The sequence below is a fragment of the Etheostoma spectabile genome, chromosome 12 (genome assembly GCF_008692095.1).
Source record: "Etheostoma spectabile isolate EspeVRDwgs_2016 chromosome 12, UIUC_Espe_1.0, whole genome shotgun sequence".
In the NCBI taxonomy this organism is placed as follows: domain Eukaryota; kingdom Metazoa; phylum Chordata; class Actinopteri; order Perciformes; family Percidae; genus Etheostoma; species Etheostoma spectabile.
The window spans coordinates 8946070-8969949 of NC_045744.1; the positions used below are offsets into that span (position 1 = coordinate 8946070).

Below are 23880 nucleotides of genomic sequence, written 5' to 3' on the forward strand. Positions count from 1 at the left end.
AATCGGAGCAAAAAATAGCATTGCTATATCCAGGACCCTTACTGGAAGCATCTGCTGCTTTAAAGTTCAATCAACCATCAGTGTCACCTGGCCAAGATGGTTTAAAGAAAACGCCGGCCAGGTGGCTTCTATAAAAGCCTGCAGGAAGCTTCATCCTCTCAGGATCTTTCTCTCTCTCTCTCTCTCTCTCTCTCTCTGCTTTCTCTCTCTGCCACACTTAGAAGTGTAAGAAATGCTCTTGGCTGTGATGTGCTTTCCACACGCCAGCTGAGAAATAACGCCTTTTTCAAAAGCCTCCCAAGCTGGAGAAAGCGGCATGGCGATGTGCTTATGGGTCATATTTACAATAAGTGTGGCAGCACAGTGGGAAAAGATATGACTGCAATCTGAAAAGCAGCATTGCCAAGGACCAATTACGCTGGAGGAGAGAGCTCCGCCTGAATCACTATTACTCTCTAATGATGGTTTTACTGAATTTAAAGCAACATGCAATGAATCCTGTGGGGCCCGGGGAAACAAGACAAAAGAGACAGCACACTGTATCCAGTCTGTTGCCTACAGGATGGGTAGGTCATATCCCTAATACCTTCAATGACAACAACATGCATATTCTCAGCAAGATAATGTCAGGCAGGTGGGGGATAAAGATGGGCATCCATTATGTGGATATGATCAACGTCTACAGAATGGCATTGGTTGCTGGCATCAAAAATGCAACTCCCATAGTGCACCAGCTCTTGAGGACACTTCTGCTGAGTAAGAGATTTTACAGAGTCAGAATCCCTTTCAACACTGCTGCAAACCTGGGAGTCAATTCAATCAAAGCTGCATTGCACCACTCAGCAGTCCTTCAAAAGTGCATCCTATTTCTAATGAGAAAGTCATTATACATTTTGGCTCATGCAATTTCAAATTATTCTAATATTTAGATTATTTAAATGAGGGAGGGGGGGGGGGGCTTTACATTAACAGCTGTGTATTATCATAATTTATTGGATAAGCCTAACCACTTGATTTTTGTTCATCCTCAGGCCATGAGTCATTCTCAAATGTTCTGTCAATATAAACCACAAATTAATAACATTCCCAAATGCTATAATAGCATTGCTATTTGGTATTTTTTTGAACATAAATATTTCTGTATTAGTTATCATATTGACATATCATATCTCATATCAGTTATGCTTTAAATCAAAGTAGATATAATTATTTTTTGTTAAAGTATAAAGTAAAGTTGGACTTAATTTGCAGGAAAGCCCGTCAAATCAAACACAGATGCACAGTGTGTGCTCTACATAGAACATTATACTATAGTATGCCTGAAATTAAGGCAATTACATAACTCTGTGTAAAAACAGACTACTAGCCTACAGGATAAATGACTGAAGAATGACTGATCTGGACAGGCAGGACAATTATGTGAAATTAAACCCAGAGGACATTTTGCTGCTATCCTTTCTCTAGCAAATCTTACAGCTTCAATGTAGAATTTATATTTCACATCACATCATAACTGCAGCGATAAAATGTTCTAAATAATACTTGAATGCACTGTGTGCAGGTTGTGAAAATATTTAGCTTTGAAAAATCACAGTGGTAGTATTAAAAAGCACACATTGACAGACATGCAATGTTTAAAAAAAATTCCCCAAAAAATCTAAAATATTTGTAATTTTATTTCAACTTTTATGAGATGAGTGAAGAGAGATATGGGGAATGAATGCAACTAAGGTCCCTGGCTGCACACAAACAGCAGTTTGCATGTTGACACTGTTCATGGTTAGCTTGGCCCGCTAGACCACCAGGGTGCTCCAAAACAGAAACAATGATGAGTGAAAAGATTCCACTAACCTTAAAGAGGTTAAACATGATACTGGGGTTTCTGTTCATATTCTAAGAGAAAGATGTTTGCCTTGATTCTGGTGGTTGGGGTCAATAAGTGAATGGGATCACATCTAGAACTATGACTGTGTCAATACCAGAAGATTTAAAATAACTCAGATGCCGTATGAATCATTGTATAATGGTCCACGGGAAATCTATCTGTACTAACACCTGCAATTATGATGGCAATCCTGGCTCATTAGTAACTAGGAAAATTCTTTGATGTGACATGTTATATAATGATAGAGTGTTACCTGTGCCTGAGATATTAGTCCTAACTTCAGCCAAGGCATAAGAGGCCAGAGGGGACCTAAGCTCTTTAGTTGATAGTCCACTCCACTCCATGCTGCAGTGTTCATCAAAAATGAACAGGACAGATGGAGATTTCATTCAGAAAAAAATCTCAGGGTGTCTCTGCAGACAGAGACAGCCAGAATGTCCCAGAGGAGTGGCGCAGTCTGCCAACCAGTTAGTGATGCACAGCCCACTGAAGATTGCTTTCATTTGGTGGGATTTCTTCTGTTTCAATTTTCACTCACTTTGCTGTCAAGTACAGAAGTGTGACTTTGTGGGCATATAACCGAACCGCAAAATGCACTTTTGTATAGAACATCCTGTCCATAGAGGCTCGAAATAGAAAACAGTACAGTGTTCTTTTCCCCTTATTGCATTCATTTCATTAAACAGGACTAACACAAAAGCCATTGCATCCCTCCCTATTGTGTGGTGATTATAGAGATGTTAATTTCCCCTACCAAAAAAAGGCTGCTGTCTGTCACCCTCCATCACCTTGCCTGCAACACTGTTTCCTAATTAGCAGACAAAGTGGAAAATCCCAAACTGAGGGTTCCTCCTTGCTCTGCAGAGACAGGCCTCCGCATAGAACAAATGAAAGGGACGGAGACAAAAGAGGTCTGATGTTGGAGACAACAGATCTAATGAAAGATTTACAGTAGCATAGTTGCACTTTTATCCTCGCAAACTTAAAGAAGATTACAGTCATATGTAACAACTTCCAAAATCAAAATGTTATGCAGTCCAAGTTATTTTCAGTTTGACATAGAAGTATGTGGGGCACAGGATGTGGTCTGTTGAAGTACACTTAAGAAATAATCAGCTTCTCGATACTGTACATAAAATACAGTTTGCCTCTGGCTGATGAAACTGAGGCAGTCCCTGGAGCACCACTGCTCTCTGGTGGAGCAATGTTTTTTCTGCAACAGTCGGCTACTGCACAATGTTTACTGAATATCAATGCATACGTTAGTGCTAAAACTACAATTATTTAACCAATAATAATAATTTACAAAGCAAAAATGGCATTCCTATCATTATAAATTGACATCCCAACACAAGCACTGTCAAGATGATATCTACAGTTCTGGGAAATTTTACTACACAACTTCCAATAACTGCCATTATATTTCCATTTTCAAATAGTATGACAAATATTTTCTCAAATAACCGGTTTGGTGTATAACTTCAGAAAAATATCTCAGGGCCCAAGGTAATGTCATCAGAGTGCTTGTTTTGTCCGACCAACAGCTTAAACCTAAAGGTATTCAAATGTTTTGATGTGAAACAATAAAGAGAACCAAATCCTCACATGTTAGAAGCTGGTGTGACACAATGTATGGCATTTTTGGTTTGAAGAAAAAAAGCCAAACTTAAAATGATTAATTAGCTAAATGGTTACCCGTTAATGTTTTTGTTGACAAATTGTTTCAGCTTTACTCCAGTGTATGCAAAGGTAGGCCTTGTGCAATTTATTTGGATATTGGATTTGGATTTTCAATCTGCCTTCTCCAAATTCTATCACACAGCCTTGAGCTTCCTGTAGCCCTTGAAGAAACCTTCTAGACATTTTACAAAATCCTTGATTTGTCCACATCACCAAACCAATTACAAAATCAGACAAAATGATGTAGTTTATTCAAACATCTGTAGCTTTGTTATTAAAGCCATCATAGATATACAGCATTAAGACATAGTTGATAGAACTTATAGTACATGTACTGTATGTAGTATGAAGTTAAAGACATGCTTTTTCTCTGTGTTCCCTAAGGCGTGAATCTTTTGTCACACCTTGGACACGTGAATGGCCGTTCCTGTGTGAACCATCATGTGTTTTTTTATCTCGCCGTTTAATCTAAAGGCTTTGCTGCAAACCTTGCACACCAATGGCCGCAACCTGATATGTTTGGCTCTGCGGTGAGCCATCAAATGGGATCCCCTCTTCTAACACGCACAGCAGTCCTCGCACTTGAACGGCCTTTCCTCCGTATGTTCAATCATGTGAAGCTTGAGCTGCGCTGCACTTGGCCAGCCTTTCCCACATGTGTCACAAAGGTATGGCTCTTGCCCCGTGTGTTTATACAGATGCCATTTAAGGTAGGTTTTTTGGTAGAATTTCCTCCCTCAGACAGGGCACGGGTAACCACCTGTGTGCCTCACCATATGAGCTCTTAGGCAGTCTTTCGTACTGAACTGCTTCCCACAGTAGGAACAAACACTAGGTTGCCGTTGTCTATGCAGAATCAGATGAGCGAGAGATTTAAAGCTTTTCCCACACATTTCACAGATGCGTGGTGTCACACTTGCGCTATGGACTTTTTCATGATCATTTAGTAGTCCTGGCTTTGTATAACATTTCTTGCAGGCGGCACACTGGTACAATCTTTTGTTTTGCTGATGTCAAACCAACTCGCACAACCTCACAAAAGATCTCTTACACAAAGGACAGGGGTATGAGCCTCTAACTTTGTGGTATTTGGAATAATGTCTTTTCATGAGGACCATTTCTGAGAGCTTCTTCTCTCTCTCTCAGTCTGGGAGTCATGTGCATGTTCTGCTGAGGTCAGAGTTTTTGCCATTTCATTTTCCTTCGTTTCAGAACTTGCCTCATCATGTCTCCCATCGGAATTGTCAGCTGATCGGAAATTACAAGCATTGATAACGAAATGGTTTTCATTCGTTGGCTTTTTCATTCGAGGAGCTCTTTTGGAACATCTGCTCTGGTGCTTCTCAAAACTTTTGAAGTAGGTGAGAGCCTGGCCACATGCTCGACATGTCAAAGGTGACGTAGCCTGTGAGTTGACAGATGCGTCTTGGATTGTTGGCACCTGAGTTATACCACTTGAAACAACGGTATTCTCTTAATCTCTTTTTTTTTGCATTTCCTAACGAATTGTCTTGTGAATGCTGGTGTAAAGCTCTGCATTTACCTTCCTGGTGTGTCTCGCAGTCTTGCTAGTTGTCAAAGTGTTTCCCACAATAAGAACAAAGGAAAGGACTGTGTTTAGTGTGGCATCTCATGTGCCTCATCAAGTCAACAGAACTAAATGCATTCCCGCATGCGGAACATTGTTTGACACGACTGCTTCTTTTGAACATCTGCTCTTGTGGTAAGTCCAGAGATATTAATTCCCGGGCAAGGCAAGGCAAGGCAGCTTTATTTGTATAGCACATTTCAGCAACAGGGCAATTCAAAGTGCTTTATACAAAATCATTAAAACAGATAAAACACAAGTACAAACAGTTAAAAGTCATAAGCATTAAAAATCAATAAGACACATGAATAGACAGTTAAAAACAAAATAGAAACATTAGGACACATAAAACACAAGAATAAAAGTTACAGTGCAGCATAAGAAAGAAATGAGCATTAATTTAAAGAAAGGCAGCATCAAAAAGAAAGGGGTAGAACATTTGAAAGCCCAGTTTCAGTAGAGAAGGATTCTTTGGTCTTATCAACAGGGTTTGGTTTGGAGTGAAGAGCTAAGCTTGTAGAACACTCTGGGTCTGTCTCTGCTTGTCGTTTACAAAAAACCACACAAGTCCTCTGGTGTTTGTCAAAATTCTTTGGGTAAGTGCAAGCCCTGCCACAGATATGACAAACAAGACCAGTGTCATCATTAGACTGCTCAAAATGTTGAAGTCTGTATATATTTGATGGGTTATTTGTTGTGGCACATGATGAAAGCCTATTCTCCTTCTAGAAGCATTATTCTCAAAAGTCTTTGCTTTAACATGTACATTTATTTTCTCAAAAAAGCTACTTTGGCCCACAGAATTTGACTGACTCGTTGGGTTTGTACAGCAACCATTATGGGCACTCTTGTGTTCCTTTAGTTTCCTTGGGAAACCAGAATCTTTGCCACAGACAAGACACATGAAGGTTTTTGAGGATGTCATACTGCCAGTTTTCAAATGGTGGAACCCTTCTTTGTCCATGTCATTAGACTCACTTTTATCAAAAGGTTGAAGTATTACTTTAACAGAAGCTCCTTGGTCTTCAGTCAGATCAATAACATGCTTCTGTCCATTTCTATTGTTATTCCGCAACATTTCTGAATTTATCACCTTGGAATTTTCTTCTTTCTTCTGTTTCAACTCACCAAGTGTGTCTCCTTTGTCATTATCCACATATGGTAGGTGATAGGACAGGCTGGAAAGAATGAAATCATCACCAGAGGAAGAAAAAGCTAGAAAAAAAATTATTTATATATATAGTAATTATTTTCAGTAACTAAAACAGAAAACAATAATATGACAGACAACTGGAAGTCGTGTGAAAATACTACCATGTCAAACTTTGTGGCCATGATGTTTGTGATGCTGAATAAGTGCATTCAGGGGCTCAGGTTGATTCAGGACGTCTAAACACTCTTTTAAGATAGAAGGAGACTGAGCCAAAGGGAAGTCTTGAAATGTAACAGAACAGTCACAATCAATTTCAGATATTATTATATTCAAAATCCATCCTTGCATTTCAGTTGTGTTTATATAGCCTATGTTAGTATTCTTGTTATTGTAACAACACCCTTCATATGCCTCAAATCAGTTAATACTTTTCTACATTTCCCTCTCATCTCAACATCTCCCAGAGAAGGATAAGCTAGTGAAACTGTTCTTCCTCTTACAGTACTCACAAATATATGCATGGATTTAGACATCACATGTTTCACATGTAGGTTACATTCTAATTGCAACTCTCCAGCACACTACTAAATTACTGAATTTTCTACTTTCTACTTGATGATAAAGCACATCAAAGGACTACAAAGTTTCAGTTGTCAACAAGTCGGAAGGAAAAGCAATATACACCATTAATTGGTTCTGTGATAACATACAAACATACTGCTAACAAATAGTACTCTGGTAATAGGTTCAGTATAACTATTAAATATCTATAGTTTTTTTTTAGCTTTATTTGTCCCAGGATTACTGTTTGTCAGGTACCTACTTGTTCAAGGTTTGGAACAGGTAAAAGCTTCTGCAGATTGAAGAGGAATTTTCTCATTAGAGTCAGTAGGGCTGAGTCATATTTAGGGCCAAAAACTGTTGGAAATATTTTCTAAAGAATAAAGAGAAAAGTATTCATTAAATGTTATCGAACAAGGCAAAAACCTTTTTGATACCACTACGGATCTTGAGATTTACGTTAAGGCAATCATCAAGACATTTAATGGTATATAATGATAGGAACTTAGAAATTGACTTTTTAAATTCATTTTTGTCATATGACATAATCTTAATAATTAAAAGATATAGTACCAACCCACTCACCTGATAACATGTATTTCTCTGACATTGATCATCCACGAGTTTGAACAAGCTTCAGGAAGTTTGCCACTGATGCTTTTACCTCAGAGCTGGAAGTCTTTGAAAAAGCAAATAAAAGTGCACATGAGTAAATGTGCATGACACAAATAGTTATGGAGATTAAACAAAAGCTCCCACCTCTTTATCCTGGTTTGTAATGTAGGTGTTAATTCTGCTCAGATGAGGCTGGATGGCCTGTGGGCTGGCAAAATCACTGTTGCTGCACAACTCTAGCACCACCTGTTGGCATACAAAGAGACTAAACAATTGAGTGAAGCCTTTATTTTTTCATCTCAGTCACATGTGAGAGGTGTGGCCCTGAGTAGCATGGCCCATCATCTGAGAGCTATCACCAATAGTACCATATATAGCAATGCAATGTATGAACAGAAAACAGCATGTGCATTGGAAGTCAAGCGTTAGGTGCTTAATGATACAGTTTGATTTACTCATACTTCCCACATACTAAATGTGCATAATAACATTGCACATGCTCATAGCATATTTAAGCTGTAGTAAAAGCAAAGTACAGATTCTCTACCAGATCCAGAGGTGCTATTTTGTAGTTGACCCTAAGATCAAAATGCATATGTCTTAAAATGTCATTCACAGTATTTTATTAATCTTTAAATATGTTGATACTGTTGGTTGTTTCATCAAAAACAATCCCCATATTTCATTAAAGCATTACAGATTTCATGTTTATTATCTTTCAAATAAATGTAATAAAGTACAATTCCGTTTAAAATTTAGTAGAGTATAAGTATGAATGCAGGTTTTTTACTTAAGTAAAAGTAGTAATACCACAGTGTAAACATACTCTGTTACAAGTAAAAGTCCTGCATTCAAAATTGTACTCATGTACAAAAGTATTTGCATCAGAATATAGGCCTACTTAGAGTACCAATAATGTTTAGGCTATTATATTACTGGATTATAATTAGTGATGCCTTAATGTGTTCATAACTTTCCTGTTGCAGCTGGTAAAGGTGGAGCTGATTTTGATTATGATGCATGCTGCTACAATATTTCATAATACATACTGTACATGTATTTATATTTTTTATTAATAATCTAAATCTGAAATAGAGTTGCCAAATGAATGTAGTGAAGTAATATTCCCCTCTAAAATGTAGTGGAGTAGAAGTAAAACGTAGCATAAAATGGAAAGTACCTCAACATTGAACATAATGTAAGGTTTAAAAGTAGAGTTAATTTATATTTGGAAAGTTGTAAGGCTCAGAATGAAATGTAACTTATATTTGAGTTTATTTACTAGAATGTATTTGCAATGTTTTAGTCAGTTAATCATTTACATAATGTTACACAATTATTAGTCACATATTTACATGTTTAAAATATTTAACAGTCAGAATATTCTGTTAAATCTGCCTCTCTCACGGTTACCTCGGTTTAAATTCTCGCTTCTGATTGGTTAATGCAGTCACGTGGAAGACGGGGGAACAAGGAAGTGTTGTTGTTATGATGTGTGTTCAGTAATTACTGTACTGAGAACGTTATCCGTCTCCATCTCGCTGTTACTCCCATAAAGAGTGATACACCACCAAATATCGAACCCTCGCGTTACAATAGGAACTGCACTTAAGTATGCTTAAATTCTTACGTTTGCACGTAGGCCCATAGCTAGTTGGACTATCTGTGTATGTGAGCGGTTCAGGGACCGTTTCCAACATTGTAGTAACGAACTCCTCCAGCAGACCATAGTACACCACAGCTCCCTGCTCCACTATCTCCCACAGAGCTGCAGACACGAGCTGCACGATAAGACGGAGAGAGGAAAGAGGAAGGGAACCTGAGAAAACCAATGGTAAAACTATGTGATAACAGAGACAACTGCTTTCATCACTAGAGTGAACAAAAACCACATGTTTATTGCAGTAACGTTACTAATAGCTACTGTTTCCGTTAACATTAGCCGTGAAGTTGCCCAAAAACCATCACTTTCTAACGTTATATTTCTATTTAACGTTAGGGACTGTGGTAAGGTTTAGTGCTAAACACTCACCCTCACCTTGGTAATATATTGCTCATTTTGGCATTAAGGACATAACCATTTTACGTCGCAGAGTAGGAAAACGTCTGACTGTGGAATATGGAAGCCACTTCCGACTTTTCTTTGGGAACTATACGCATTACGTCGCTACGTTCAAACGTGAAAGGCAGATGCACGTTTCGGTTATTTTAGTAGCAAAGACTGTTAAATAATGGTATTCTGACATTTAGGTAGCACAAAAGCAATTGTTAATGATAAACAATCGGTATTGTGATGAAAGAGGCACACAAGCAGCCAAACATTTAGAATGTAGTCTCTGTTTATAATTTGTTTAGGGTGCCATGAAATAATTTGTCACCACGTTACAAAAATACCCCACTAGATGGCAGCATTGTAACATGGGACTAACTTGAACTGGCCTCATTTAAATGGCAACGCAACAGTGCTTTTTTTTTGCAGCAATTTTTAACATGAAAACCACAATAAATGATAGCTGCATGCTATTTAATAAAGGTTAATTTTAAGCCTTTACTGACAACTTTTTAAATGATATTCTTACATGTTAGTGATTACATTAGGATTGTATTGGCACTTTGTTTTATATATATCTATCTCACTTATTATTAGGAAATCAAAAAACTTCAACAGCTTCTTTAAGTTTTATTGTTACATTATTGATAGCTGTTTCTTACCACTTGATGTGTTGTGTTATCGCCTGAAAACCTACTGAGACATGGCAGGAGAGGAAAAGACAGGCAGAATGAATTATAACAGAGATCAAAAGTGTGCAGTCATCTGTTTACAGTTTTCTGAAACCGTAGTTGCAAGCATTTTACAACAGTCCCTGACAGTCTATGACAGTGCTATGAACATTTCTGTTGGATTCTGTGGCTGAGCAGAATTATATTCACACTGATTGTTAATGTTAAGAGGGAAAGTTGTCGACGTGCACACCTGTTTCTAAAATAGCAAGATACACTTCTATCTCAGTATGACATGTCAGTGTCTTGCTCTGTGTCCGGGTTTAATTTATTTTCAAAATGAATACATCAACGTTTCACTCCTGAACGTACTGCAGTCTGTTGACTTCACATAATCATGTGACATTACTCTGCTGCCTGTCCGGGCCAAGATTGAGCTTAATGCTGAAGGTGGAGCCAAGAACTGTTTAAAGAAAATGTGTGGAGTCATTCTCCTTACAGATTATGATTACGTAACTATCATTCACATTTCCCTACATAAAAAGTATAAAAAAACAAGGCACTGCACTTATACCATTTTATTAATTGTCTTTCAAATTGTGTCAAGGAAATCTGGTACTGTGTGTACACGAGGGAGTACGACAGATAAGGCAGGAAGAGAATGACAGATGGGAAGAGACAGAGAATGGCAGGGAGAACAGGAACAGAAAATGTGTAGTGACAGGCTGCTCAGTCAGAAGTTGAACAATTGTTCGACCTAAAACCCGCACAACATCCATGGAAACCAGTTTGAACCAGGATCCAAAATAGGAAAAAAATGGCATTGTTAAGTCTCTTTCAAGTAAAACGTCACCCATTTTACATTTCTAAAATGTGTATAAGAAACCACACTTTCGCTGCTTTTCAGTGTAAAAGACATAACATTAATACGGCTTCATGTAAACAACATAATGAGCCAACATGTCCATCCAAGGTGAGTCACAAAGGATTGACAAATACTTCTTAGCAGCTTTGGGGAGTTACCGTGCCAGTTTAGCTTTATTGTGACAAGTGTCAGGTATGTTGTCAACCACATGAAGTAGACTTAGTTTTTGAAGATTAGCACTGATCCAAGAATTTAACACTGAATTAGTTAAAGGTTCACACAAAACCTGTTGGAAGCACCTCTGAAAGAAACGTCAAACCACTGCAACACACACAAGCTCCAATTCATCTGACCATACAATGTTTTTTACTGAGGAAGTAAAAGCAAATAAGGATTTCTGTGGTCAGGACGGGAGAGAAAGCTATTTGCACATTGCAGTTTGATATAAACAAATATATAAGTACAGTAATAGGGAATTAAGTGCAATATAATAAGCCTAACATTATAAATCTTAACATTACAGCCTTAACATTTTAAAGATAATTCAAGGTCTTTAGGCAGAATATTGTGCACTAATGGGAGTAAACAGAGAAAGGTTATCACTCTCCTTCTTTATGAAATTAGTAATTCAATTTCAATTCAATTTTATTTATAGTATCAATTCATAACAAGAGTTATCTCGAGACACTTTACAGATAGAGTAGGTCTAGACCACACTCTATAATTTACAAGGACCCAACAGTTCTAGTAGTTCCCTCCAGAGCAAGCAACAGTGCGACAGTGGCGAAGAAAAACTCCCTTTTAGGCAGAAACCTCGTACAGACCGAGTAGTAGTGCAGTAAGACAGCAATATACACGTCTTGAGTGTTTAAAGCCTCTTATTCTTTTTCTCACAAACACACACATACTTTGCAGAGTCACACTTTGCTGCAGTATTATCTACTGTGCATGGCAAAGACATTCGCTCCTTTATCCGTTAACCTCAGACTCTTTGCTGCAAAATGGTTTTCAGAGACAACAAAAAGCTCGTTCTTGCCTTTCTCCTAACTTTAACACACATGAATGTAACAGTGTGAAACTTTGCACCGAAAAAGAGGCAACTGAGGCCAGCTGCTGCGTTGCACCGTTGTGGGAGTAAATCCAGTGCCTGTGCCCCTAATTTGAGAGAGGGCTTTGATGCCATCGGAATAAGCTGCAACTCATTGAAAGAACATCAAAGACACTCCCCAGCCCACAGCCATTCACTGCTTTGTAGGAGACGTCATTGGAAATACCGTGGGGTTCCTCATCGTTTCCATGATTAACGCCTCATTAACTGGCCATTAATGTTATCAATTACCCCGAAAATGTGCTCAGTAACTTCAGGGATCAACCGAGTTGCTGTTTGGAATTTGTGATGTTAATATTTAATGCTTTGCTGTTACTCGAGGCTAAGCTCTTTCATTTGAAGTATTGGGCTGTCTGATAACTGAGTATGGTCCCTTTGCTGTGTTTATGTTCTTTGATTTTAAATTCACTGAGTTTCTGTCTGTTGTTACGCCCAAATTAAACATATTTTGTCATTTTTGCATTCACCGTTGCCCTCGTGCATCTAAAATTGACTTTCTTTTTTGGCATCTGTCAGAGGCGTGGATAAATGTGGAGGACATACTCTTAATTTGTGATCCATTAGTGTAGTAAATAATGGGATTTCATTTTAGTGTAAACCCATTTTTAACCGTAGATACAACATTTGACCTCAGTATGTTTTTTTTTTTTTGTATCACAGTAGACCATCTAATTTTTATCAAGTGTTTTGAGCACCTGACTGGCATCGCTGACATGGTAACATACACAGCTCACTTCCTTCCTTTTGGACAGAAAATAATCTATTATTGTTGAAAACTCTAAATGTATATATTACTAGGTCTCTAGGTCTACTAGGTCTTTTCTTAATTTATTTTGTTTTTAATAAACTTAGAGTAAGTTTTCCATATTAGATTGCATTAATTTTTGCGCTCTTCTAAGTAAATTATAGATTTGTTGATTAGACCAAAAACACACCATAACTCAACTTCCTAAAAAACCCCAATAATCAATTAATAATAATTTTCAGACGCGCAACTTTTCCTCCGTCCACACTGGCCTATTAGAGGAGCGCACCGTGCAGCCAATCACAGGCGTTCATTGCTCAGCTCCACTAGCGGTGGATGAGCTACAACCGACTGCAGTCTACAGCTCTGGGAGGGAGAGGTAGTCACTGCTATTCTCTGCTCACCCTCTGTTTTATTATTAGCTTACTTAAATCTGGCAGCAGGGCTGTGTTTCTCAGCAGCAGCCGCTCTTTTTTTGTTGTTGCATTGCGTAACCAAATAGTTGCACATTATTGGGATCTCAGGTAAATGTGTGGGAACACAGCAGAGAGACGCGGCTGATTTGGGATCGATACAAAGCTGCTACCGTTAGGTCAGGGAGGACAGGGTGGATGGCCCTTTTAATTTAAATCCACACCGTGCTCCGTTTTCGCGTCCCCGATGTTCAGGACGGCCAATTACCCGACGGTGGATCCTGCGCCCACCATCATGCACGGCACTTGGTTTACCACGGGGTGCCGAGAAACGCCCGTAGCGGTGGAGAAACCGAAGAAAAAGGCGTTCAGCCTGGTCAAAATCATGTCTCTCAGCAACAAGAAAGGGCACGACCACCATCCGCACCACAACAATAACATGCCCTTTACGATCCACTGTCACATCGGGAAAGAGATCAAGCACATCTGCAGCAATTGCAGTCGCGGGAACGATACACAGGACGGTGAGTAGGCTACCTACAGGCTCGAGCCTTACCTGGGGCCATGCTTCTGGGCTGCTTAGTGTTTTTCAACCAGATCAGACGCTCAGTGAATGTGCTTTTGCGTTTCCATGATGTGTCTGCATGTGTGATAATATTTTGTACAATTTGAAGTGGGTCAGTGGCTACCTTTTAACACAAAGCGACTGTTGCTGTCGTGGAAAGTACCTGGATCAGAACTTGTTAAAGGGTTAGGGTCAAACTTGAATTGCAACTTGTTGGTTTTCATCACAATACACATACAAATGTTTAAATTAGTGTTAGTATGGGGAAGCTAAAGTATATCTGTAAAGATACCCTAATTTAACATATGGATCTATTAAAACGGCATGGAACTGTGCAGGCTGTTTCCACAAAGCCATTTCCAGTTTAGCGATTTGCAAAGCCATTATTCCTCCTCCATTGGTAGTCAAACAATCCCAAAAAAAAAGGTATCAACCAAGCCCCTTTTAAGTAAACCCATACTGGAGCTTTTGGTTTAAGGTATAGACCAGTGTGTCCCAATATGTCTGAGGTCCTGGGACCAATTCACCAAGCTAGAACCACAATAGTCAGTCCACAATAACTTTCCTAGGAGTGCCCTTTGTTCGTACCTTGAGGATGAGTAGGAGTGGCTTGTGCCAAACTGACCAAATATTGCTATTAGAACACTATTATCCCTCTATCATTGGAGTGGCAAATCAAAGGGGTTTTCCCCTTATGACCTCATAATGGGTAAGATTTCTCATTGCACCAGCTATTCATGTTCTCAAAGTGCATGGCGAACCCAACTGTTTAACTAATCACAGATTCTAATCAAGGGGACCATAGGAGCGAGATCTCATACTACCATGTAAACTCATAACTTGAATGTCCGTGCATTGCTGTGTAGGAACAAGGGTATCATGAAATTGCCTTTAAACAAAAAAACAAAAAGATCAGAAGAAGAACCATATTTCAGGACCCTAGAACTTGGAAGAGGATTTCTAACTTTTTTTATATTGCCTACTTAGTTGAGAAGATTGTCTTCATTATTCACAGCCTAATGTAGATATTCTGGCTCTTTATTGTCTCTAAAATAGTTCTTAATAAACAATTAACCCCTAATAAATTGGTCATTAAACCAGCACCAAAACAGACACAAGCACACAGTCTTGGAGGATTAACGAGGCATTCACTTCACAGAATCCCAAAATCAAAAGCTTGCTTCATTTGTCAACATAATATATATTTCAGGGATGTCTAGAGGCCTGTGAAGTGTTTGATGTTGTGAACTGATGTTTGTTAGAATTTATTGAAGTTGCAGTTTATGAAAGAGTCATCGTCCTCTCTATGCTACTGTGAGAAGCTGCTGGATGTTACTCAGCGGTTTGGTTCTTTTTTTCTTGCCTTTATCTAGCTTTCAGACCTCCTAATTAATTTGCATCGACTGTAAAGCTATTAATAGAGTAGTAGAGTAGTTTGGTGGCAGGAATTCTAAGATGGTTGGCTCTGAGGCACCAGAGCATTCAATTGATGGTCCGTGGGACTGATTGCGACTGCATTACTGTCTCATTAATTATCCTGCTGTCCCATTTCCCTGGGGAGGTGACTTGGCCTGCAAAGTAATATGTCTGTGTTGGCAAACATCGTGAATGTGATGTAATTATTTCAGAAAAGAAGCCACCAGCACATTCTCTGACAGCACATCATGGGTGATGATCTGACGCACTGTGGAGACACTGACACAACACGCTGCGCTAGAAGTCACCTCAACCATCCTGACCCAGTCATGAAAACGTGACCTCGTCTGTGTTTCTGTTTTTGGATGACCAACCATTTGGTCTTCCATTCCTTTGCCACATTTGTGTGTGCCCTGGTACTTTGTGTTTTGTAAGTGGGGTTGTTTGTAGTCTCGGATCGCGGCATCTTTTAAAACACAACATCACTTTTCATTTAATATTTCGTGTTAGAATAAAATGCTTAACATTCCTGGCTTTTGATATTCAACGGTATGTAAAAGTCTTAACGGGCTGGGTCTTGTGAATATTTGATGAGGAGTAGAAAGATTTCCCCTTAATGAGGTGCTTATCAGTCTGTTTACTGTGTTTTGGCAAGCTAATGCCAACTGCTCAGTGTGATGCAGCGTCAAACTGTTAGGACTCAGAGCATCATGTGCATAATGCTATCTTGTTCATCCTCTCCCAACCTCATTCAGTTAGAAGGGAATTCAGGAGGCCACTTGGCACAGATTCTTACTCCTTGGATCTTTGTAAGCAAACCTGTCGGCTGCAATCACTGCTCTCCTGCATGATTTCCGAAATATTGCCTTTTCTGCCTCCTCACCTAAACTAGACCCTGATTTTTCTTTTCCCTTTTTGTATTCCTTTGCAGCTGAGGAAGGAGAGAGGCTGGCCGCTATGCGTTCTGAGTCCCTGCTCTCCGGCACTCACACTCCCCCCATTCGTCACCGGAGCAAATTTGCCACTCTGGGACGCCTCCTCAAGCCATGGAAATGGAGGAAGAAGAAGAGTGAGAAGTTCAAGCAGACCTCAGCTGGTACTAGACATTATTTTCTTAATTCTACAGTATGTTAATCTAAGCATAGAAAACACATGTAAGTGCATCACATCACGGCACATTGTTGCATCAACAATGCTATGTTATACCCTGTCTGGTTGTGCAGAAAGTTATTGTATATCATTTGGTCAAAACTACGTTTCAGTTTCCAGGGTTATTGAAAACACGGCAAATTTGGTACTGTAAAAGTGCAGCATTTTGAGGTCTATTTAGAATTCCTTTGATCTTGCAGGCCAGACGTTGTCAGGGGCGAGTGAAGGACATGCTCTCCTCAGATGTGGCTATATTTATTTTCCTTGGCTGACGCATCCTGAATTCTACCGTCAGCCTGGTGGACAGGAGGAGACACTTTGTCAGACCGCATCTTGCAGGGTTGGAAGCAGAATTCTTGCTTGTGTGGAAGAGAAGCTGTTGCACAGAGACGTGAATCCGATCTGAACAGGACAGGATGTTCTGATTCAGTTTTATCTTCCAGTTGTGAATGAATCAGTCCTCGGGCGGATTTGATCATCATCGCTGTGGCTGCCTCATTGCTCTCTTACCGCCGATTATGTCAGTCTCTTATGTGATCACTAATGTGATATCTTGTCATCTCCGTCACTTCCCACTAGCACAAAACATTCATTTGGATTTTTGGTTGATATTCAGCTAGGATTTGCCTGTTTTTCTTCCCAGGGTGCTGTTTGGCCGTAGTTTGCATTTATGCCCTAACATGGTCCCCCTGGCACTTCTACTTATGAAATCTGTTTTTTAGCTTTAGATGCTTGACTTTTTGACGTTTTGCTGTATTTTAATAGCGAGTGTGTACTTGATGAAACAATCATATAGATGTTTTCTGTTCATTGGTGCAATCCCGGTTGCTCTATGACAACAGCCTCCCTTGTTGTGGCGAAGGACAACAAGGAAAAGCTGAGCTCTACAAAAGTATTTGTTTTCCGTTACAATGGTGTTAATGCACAGTGGAGTTGAATGAAGAAAAGCTCTCTTCAACGCTTTTGTTATCCGCTTGTTTTGTGTGCATAATGCTGCTCCAAATAATTTTTTTGCTACCATTGTTGTGTTCAATCCTTTTTGATAGCAGCATTCTGGTGCATTTTGATCCATAGGCGCCGAGTTATGCCCTTTACTTGACAATAAAGCCATAAGGTATAGGCTATCTTTCAAATCAGGACAGCACCACTTCTCACAAACACTGATAGGATTGGAGATGCGTGATCAGGTTCGTGGGAAATTAAGAACCGATGGAGCAGGGGACTGACAGCGACATAACCAATCACATTATGACAGGCGCTCCACTTAGCACCAACTGCAATGTTTCATTTTAAATGAATGTAGCCTACTGGCAGTCTGGCACACGTGGGTGCTCAGTTTTGGCCCACCAGCATATCTCAATGGAGCGGCCTCTAATTGGTCATTTCTGCATCGTTTCAAGCTGTAGGCGGTGTGCAGTCTTGCAAGTAACTCCGATGCTCAGGCAGGTTCTTCAGCCACAGTGACGCCACTACAACAGAGCACACACAGTCACGTCAGTTTCAGCAAGAAGCGTGAACGTGACTTTTAAAGCCCCAAACGAGGAATGTGGCCTGCACTCGTGCAGCCGGCAGTGGAAGAGTAGAAGTCAAACAAGTGTGCAGTAAATTCAAATGACAGCCGGTGGCTCAGGGGTTTTTTGAACTGTTGCAGACAACCTATTGACCATTGCACTTAAATGGGGATTGAAAGCTGCACTGATAAATACTTTCATATAAACAATAGCTCAAATGACTACACATGTAATATGAAAGGGGTCGCTACAAGTGAGACAGACAAGAACCGACAGAGCTCCTTTTTGAAGATTACATTCCTTTAATCCAATTGTGCACCCACAATCCATTAAAGGAAAACTTGACAAGTACAAAACTTCTTCGATATATTTGGGTGTCTGTTGTTTTTTGATTTAATATAAGAAATTCACCTGCTCCAATGTCCAATTAACGGGGTAGTATGAAATAATAGTCTGATTATTTGGATAAAGATTTATTTTTTGATGTTTTTTTTTTAAGTTTATTATCAGACCTATTCCAAGAAAGATAGCTGTCTTTTTTTTTTTTTTTTTTTTTTTTTTTTTTTTACATATTTTTAGTCCTTTTGTAACACGCATTTAGTTGAAAGCTGTGTTTTAGAGGAACAACATCCAGGAAACAGTTTTGACTTTGGTTGACCTGTAGCCCCACTATTGGTTTGTGTTTTTAAAATGGACAATTACACATGCTGCTGTGCATTTAATTTGTCAACGCTACAATGGCAGCCGAGTTATTTACTCGCTTTAAAGCCTGGAATGGGATGACCTCATTTAAACAACTATAAGAAAACTGCTGCCACATTATTAGGAACATTACTTGGACTAGGAAAATGTGCTGTACATTTAGGGCTGGGTAATATATCGATATCGTGATAGGAGACTAGATATCGGCTTAGATTTTGGATTCTGTATTCTTGTATGGTAAATGTTGTCTTTTCCTGGTTTTACAGGCTGCATTACAGTACAATAAGCAATGTCATTTTCTGAACTCCCCAGACGGTTCTAGCTGTTATTTGCCTTTAACCACTTAATCATTATATCCACATTATTGATGATTATTTATCTCAAATCTAATTGTGAAGCTATTTTGTTAAAGCACCAATTGTCAACTCTACAATATTGTCACATCTCATTAGAGACAATGTCGCCATTCCTGCTGTACTGCTGTGATCCGATCTCCTACGTTTTGTCTTCGTTTCCCTGCAGTTGTCTGTGATGCCTCACTGTTGATTATGTTTCCTGTGCCAGCGGGGAGCAGACCACTCACTGGGCATGCAGATGTTGTCGTAGATAATTGGACACTGAGCACAGTAGTGGATTATGAATGTGTTGTGATATTAAGCAGATGAAGGCTGGCTCTGGATACTGTACTCTTCACCTCAGGAAGGAAGGAAGGCGGGAGGGCCTGACAGTTGGGACGTCTTATCATGCTGTCTTATCGTGCTCAGTACATTCTCACAGTGAGCTTGTATCACAAAGAGATCTCACTAGGCAAAGGTTCATCAAATGAACATGCACGTAGTAGTCTGATGTTATCTTTATTTAAATTTGCAATGCAATTAGTTGAGATTTCCTTATTGCCTTATTGCATTTAGACAGTAGTTGACTAAATGCAATATTCCTGCTGTTTACTGGTATATTAAAAAAAAATAAAAATCATCCCAGATTTCCTGCCTGTCCATTGATCATATGCGGCATGGAGAGGAGGAGCCAATGTCACATTAAAAACCTGCTGTATCATTTGTATGCATGTATCAAGGTCTGGTTTAGCCACATCCAAACTTCTGACTTGTCAGCCTTAATGCTTGAGCTTTTCATTGAGAGAGAAAAAAAGACTCCATGAAAGTTTTAATACAGTTTTTGTGAGGCTCCGGCTGAGAGAACCGCTTCGGTAAAAGCCTCCACTTTGAGCTACTGAGCCTCGGGGTTGGTAGGATGTTTCCGACTATCTGGGTCACTTCGCAGTGGAATATATTTTCTTTGAAAAACTAAGTGTTGTGTTCCCAGATCAATACTGGCTGTACTAAGATATGCCACTTTCATTTAATGTGCTCTCAGCTGAGTCTCCCCGATAGGCGTCTAATCTCCTCATCTTGGTACAGCTTGTGTTGCTGCAGCGTTGGACACCACTTGGGCCCATGGTGGACCGTCCAAAATAAAACTTGGTTGATATTCGAGGGGATTTAGAGGACAGTTTGTGCTTTTTGTACAATGATATGAAAGATTGCATTATGTTCTTTGGTATTGATAGGCCTTTTAATAAAGCATGGTTCTATTAGTGTATCTCAGCTGTACACTTTATGTACTTAATATATGGAAGTAATAGACCTTATTTCAAACTCACAGCTTATGATTTGTCATTCTGGTGATCCAGTCATTCATACTCCAGATCAAAGTTAAATATTTTATGCGAGTAGATGGTTCTTTTATCAACACTGAATGTGTTTTTCTGTATGGTTCTCCCAGGACCTTTCTGATGAAATGACCATGAAATTCCACAATATTAATGTATTTACTAAATATTAAACAAAACGTTTTTTTTTTGCGAGACTAGCCAGTGTTTTCACTCCTGACTCAATTCTTTACCATCTGCGGTGTCCGTTTAAACTATTTCTTCTTCTTTTGTTTTATGAGCACACAATATCTGTCAATCTGAAAGCATATCCTCACAAAGGCTTTTGAGTTAATGGTATTACGTAACTGTGCACATCCATGGCAAAGCAGTTATGTCATAAAGCTTTGAGTAATTACTCTTCATTTTGGATGAAACGGCAGTATAATCCCTGAACCTATTACAGCACCGCCAGCCATGTGTCGACCTATTTGCCCTGGGTTTACCTACTCTGGCATAGAGTTGGTGCTGAAATTTTTAAAGAGATTTGTCATGTTAATGAACTTGTATCTGTCACCCAACTTTTTATTTTATTTTTTCAATTAACTCATAACATGGATTTTAACGTCTGCTTTAGCTGACTCACGCAAGGTGCCGGAATTAAGCGTTATGGAAGGAATTGTATTTAATGAAAAGAAATGGTAGAGAGGCTGAAATAGTGTTTTTTTGTTTTTGTATGGGTTCTAATGATTTACATCCTGAAAAAGGTTAAAGAAAACTTTCAGATATTGACCGTAGTTAAAACCACTAACAGACGTTGTTGCATCTCATTAATAGAAGCTTGTGGGAGTTTCATAAAAATTGGCTGCCAAGGTGCAGAGATCCATAGTATTGATTAAAATTTCAGAGTACTACAAGGTTGACTCGCTCATGTGGCAGACAATAATAGAAACCTCTCCATTTTCTGTTGTGTGAATGCGCAGGTAGAATGAAGGGAAACGTGTGATGCCTGTTTTGCTTTATGGGAAACAATCTATTCTCTCTGTTGGAAACATTCCTCTACATTGATTCTGGGTCAAGTGTTTGATATGTCTATTTACTGTCCCCTTGACTAGACCTAATGTTAAATTCCCATTTTGATGGAACTGCTTTCATTAGCATCCAAAGTAGCATCTACGAATGGCACAATTTCCTTTCATTTCACACTCTTCACCAGTGAAGATGATTGGACACACATTTTTCCCAAACAAATGTTTTGCTGCTTAACTAAATCCTGGCTTGAAGCTGATCTTAAACAGGCTTTTATTGAAAAAAGCCTTTCTCCCTCTCTCACCTTTTATGTCTTCAGCTATCCAAAATAAATAAAGGCCTAAAATGCCCCCCCAAAAATCTAAAAACAAAAACTTTTGATGTATTGAGTGATATTAAACATATGGTATCTCATAATGGAGCATACTGTTTGATGATAGCTCACTTTGCTGGGAATCTTTTAAACACTAAAGCACATAGGATCCAAATTTCGGCCCCGGATGCCTGTCGTCTGACATTTGTATGGCTCTCATTTGTGTTTTTTAATTTTGGACTCTCAGCAGTTGCTTTTAAATCCACTGTGACTAAGGGCAAGACAAAGAGAGGTCAAGCTGTCAGTTTTTCCATGAATCCACACTGAGGATGTATTAGCATTGAACACACCGCCCCTGATAGAGCTGGGACAGGACTCCTGGGTCATATGTAAAGCGCACATGGCACAATCTGTGATCTCCCTCTTAAGCAGGAGCTACAGAGCCCTGCAGGGAGAGGATTGTGCAGTGTGTTGCTGAGCCTCATTTTACATTCTTATTTTGTTTCTATGCAGGGGTAGATTTTAAAATTACTAACATGATTTTTGAACTGCTTTTGTTCAGCCTACAGAAGATGTTAAGATCCTTAACTTTTGAAGCCTTAAAATAGAAGCAGGTGCAATGGGACATGTTAACGTGTGCATTACAATGAGAGGTGTGTTTGGAATACATCCTTCCTCTCCATCCTCCATCTGTTTTGTTAGTAAAGGTCTCATGTTCTAGCTTTAGGTGGTCAGAAGAGAAGTCACAGTTACAGATTATCTTCACAACAAAATGCAGGATTTTTAATACTACAGTTGTCTTAACTGACATTGCTTAGAATTCAGATGTACAATTACACATACATGTACAGAGAGACCAATAATATACTGGTGATACAGTTGTGTTCAGGTAAATAAGTAAAAAAAAAAAAATGCATTTACTTAATAAGTTTGGTGATAGTCATAAAAAGACAACCCAACAATGAATTGATCCTAACTACGTCTGTGTAGCTAAAGCCTGATACATTTACATTCTATATACTTTTATTGTTGTCCAAAAACTATTAGAAACTCAATGAGCCATACTGTTGCACTGGGTAACATATGACCTGATTACATTGAACATGGACACTGTAGTTCATTTAGTGTCAAACACACTGTCCTGCTGCTAGAAATACTCAATAGTTTACCAAATGTGTATTAATCCACAGCTGAAAATAGTCCCCAACAAGTGCCCTACTTACTTTTGTCTAAATAACCGTTGCCAAAAACTACAGTGCTCAGTAGTTTTAACAATATATAAGGTAATATAAGACGGTTTTTGAACTGGTTTAAAAGGTTTACATATTCAGTTGGAACAAATGGGTTTGGGGCTGAGTGCCACAGAAATAATAGACTATTGCATGATTAGTTTTGGTCTTTTTATGGGATTTGTTGACAATAAGAAAAATATAGAAAAATGTCTGCCCTATCACATGTTTTCAACAACATAACTCTTTGAAAGATCCTCTTAAAGTTCCAGAACAGCTGAAAAATAAAGGATATGGAGGTTTTAACGGCCATGCACTGCTATCTTTAAAGTCCCTCATAGACTGCTAGGTATTGCCTGTATCACCCAAAATCTACTAAAAACCATAGCTAGTGATTGCAAACTATTTTGCCTGGGGATCTGGAGATTATTTCAGTTTTGCTTGGTTATTGAATGGTTTGACAAATATGAAAATGACAATGACTTAACATTATTCTCCTTTACCCCCTCAGCTTTGGAAAGGAAGATGTCGATGCGACAGAGCAGAGATGAGCTGATCAAGAGAGGAGTGCTTAAAGAGATCTTTGAAAAAGGTGAGCTATGTTATAAAGTCACATTTTGAATTAACAGAGCTGGAAAATTATAAAGTTATTCATATCTTCATTAATCAGTCTTTGAAGTGCATTCCTGAAGATTTGGCACGGTGCATCTAGTGGTATAATCGTTCATTATTGAAATTTAGTAGGCTTTTATAAACTCTTTGATCTTTATTTGATGTGCGTTAGACGCCCCATATTCAAAGCTGGAGAGTATATTTAAGTCTGACAGCAGAGTGCTGCATGCCTCGGGACATTAACAACAAAGTTGGTGAAGCTAAGAAAGTCCGTTAACTATTGCCATGATGTGAACAGAGCAAATGAGGACAATGTGTGGCCTTTTTCATATATTTTGTTGTTATAGCTTTTGGGACATTGTTCAAAAATAA

The 23880-nt window shown here is 38.9% G+C and overlaps 1 protein-coding gene and 1 long non-coding RNA gene across 4 annotated transcripts in view; one reads left to right on the top strand and one right to left on the bottom strand.

Annotated features, from left to right (window-relative positions):
* Window positions 1-23880, top strand: part of LOC116698996 (phosphatase and actin regulator 1) — a 44492-nt gene that overhangs the window by 4582 nt on the left and 16030 nt on the right. The window contains exons 1-3 of one of the 2 annotated variants that reach the window (XM_032531339.1): window positions 13266-13858; window positions 16247-16411; window positions 23408-23488. In XM_032531339.1, coding sequence (XP_032387230.1) covers window positions 13582-13858; window positions 16247-16411; window positions 23408-23488 — 523 coding nt within the window. In that variant the 5' untranslated portion in view covers window positions 13266-13581. Of the gene's footprint in view, window positions 1-13265; window positions 13859-16246; window positions 16412-23407; window positions 23489-23880 lie in introns of those variants that run through there. The other variant, XM_032531340.1, reaches the window with a different exon arrangement.
* Window positions 5722-9713, bottom strand: LOC116698997 (uncharacterized). Of its 2 annotated transcripts, none has more exons than XR_004334340.1 (7): window positions 9521-9713; window positions 9113-9301; window positions 7627-7747; window positions 7453-7546; window positions 7130-7240; window positions 6468-6587; window positions 5722-6368 (listed from the first exon to the last, which is right to left on the bottom strand). It is a non-coding gene; the product is annotated as an uncharacterized LOC116698997 (long non-coding RNA). The 2 variants fall into 2 exon arrangements; XR_004334339.1 differs by having other exon boundaries at window positions 7627-7728; window positions 9521-9649.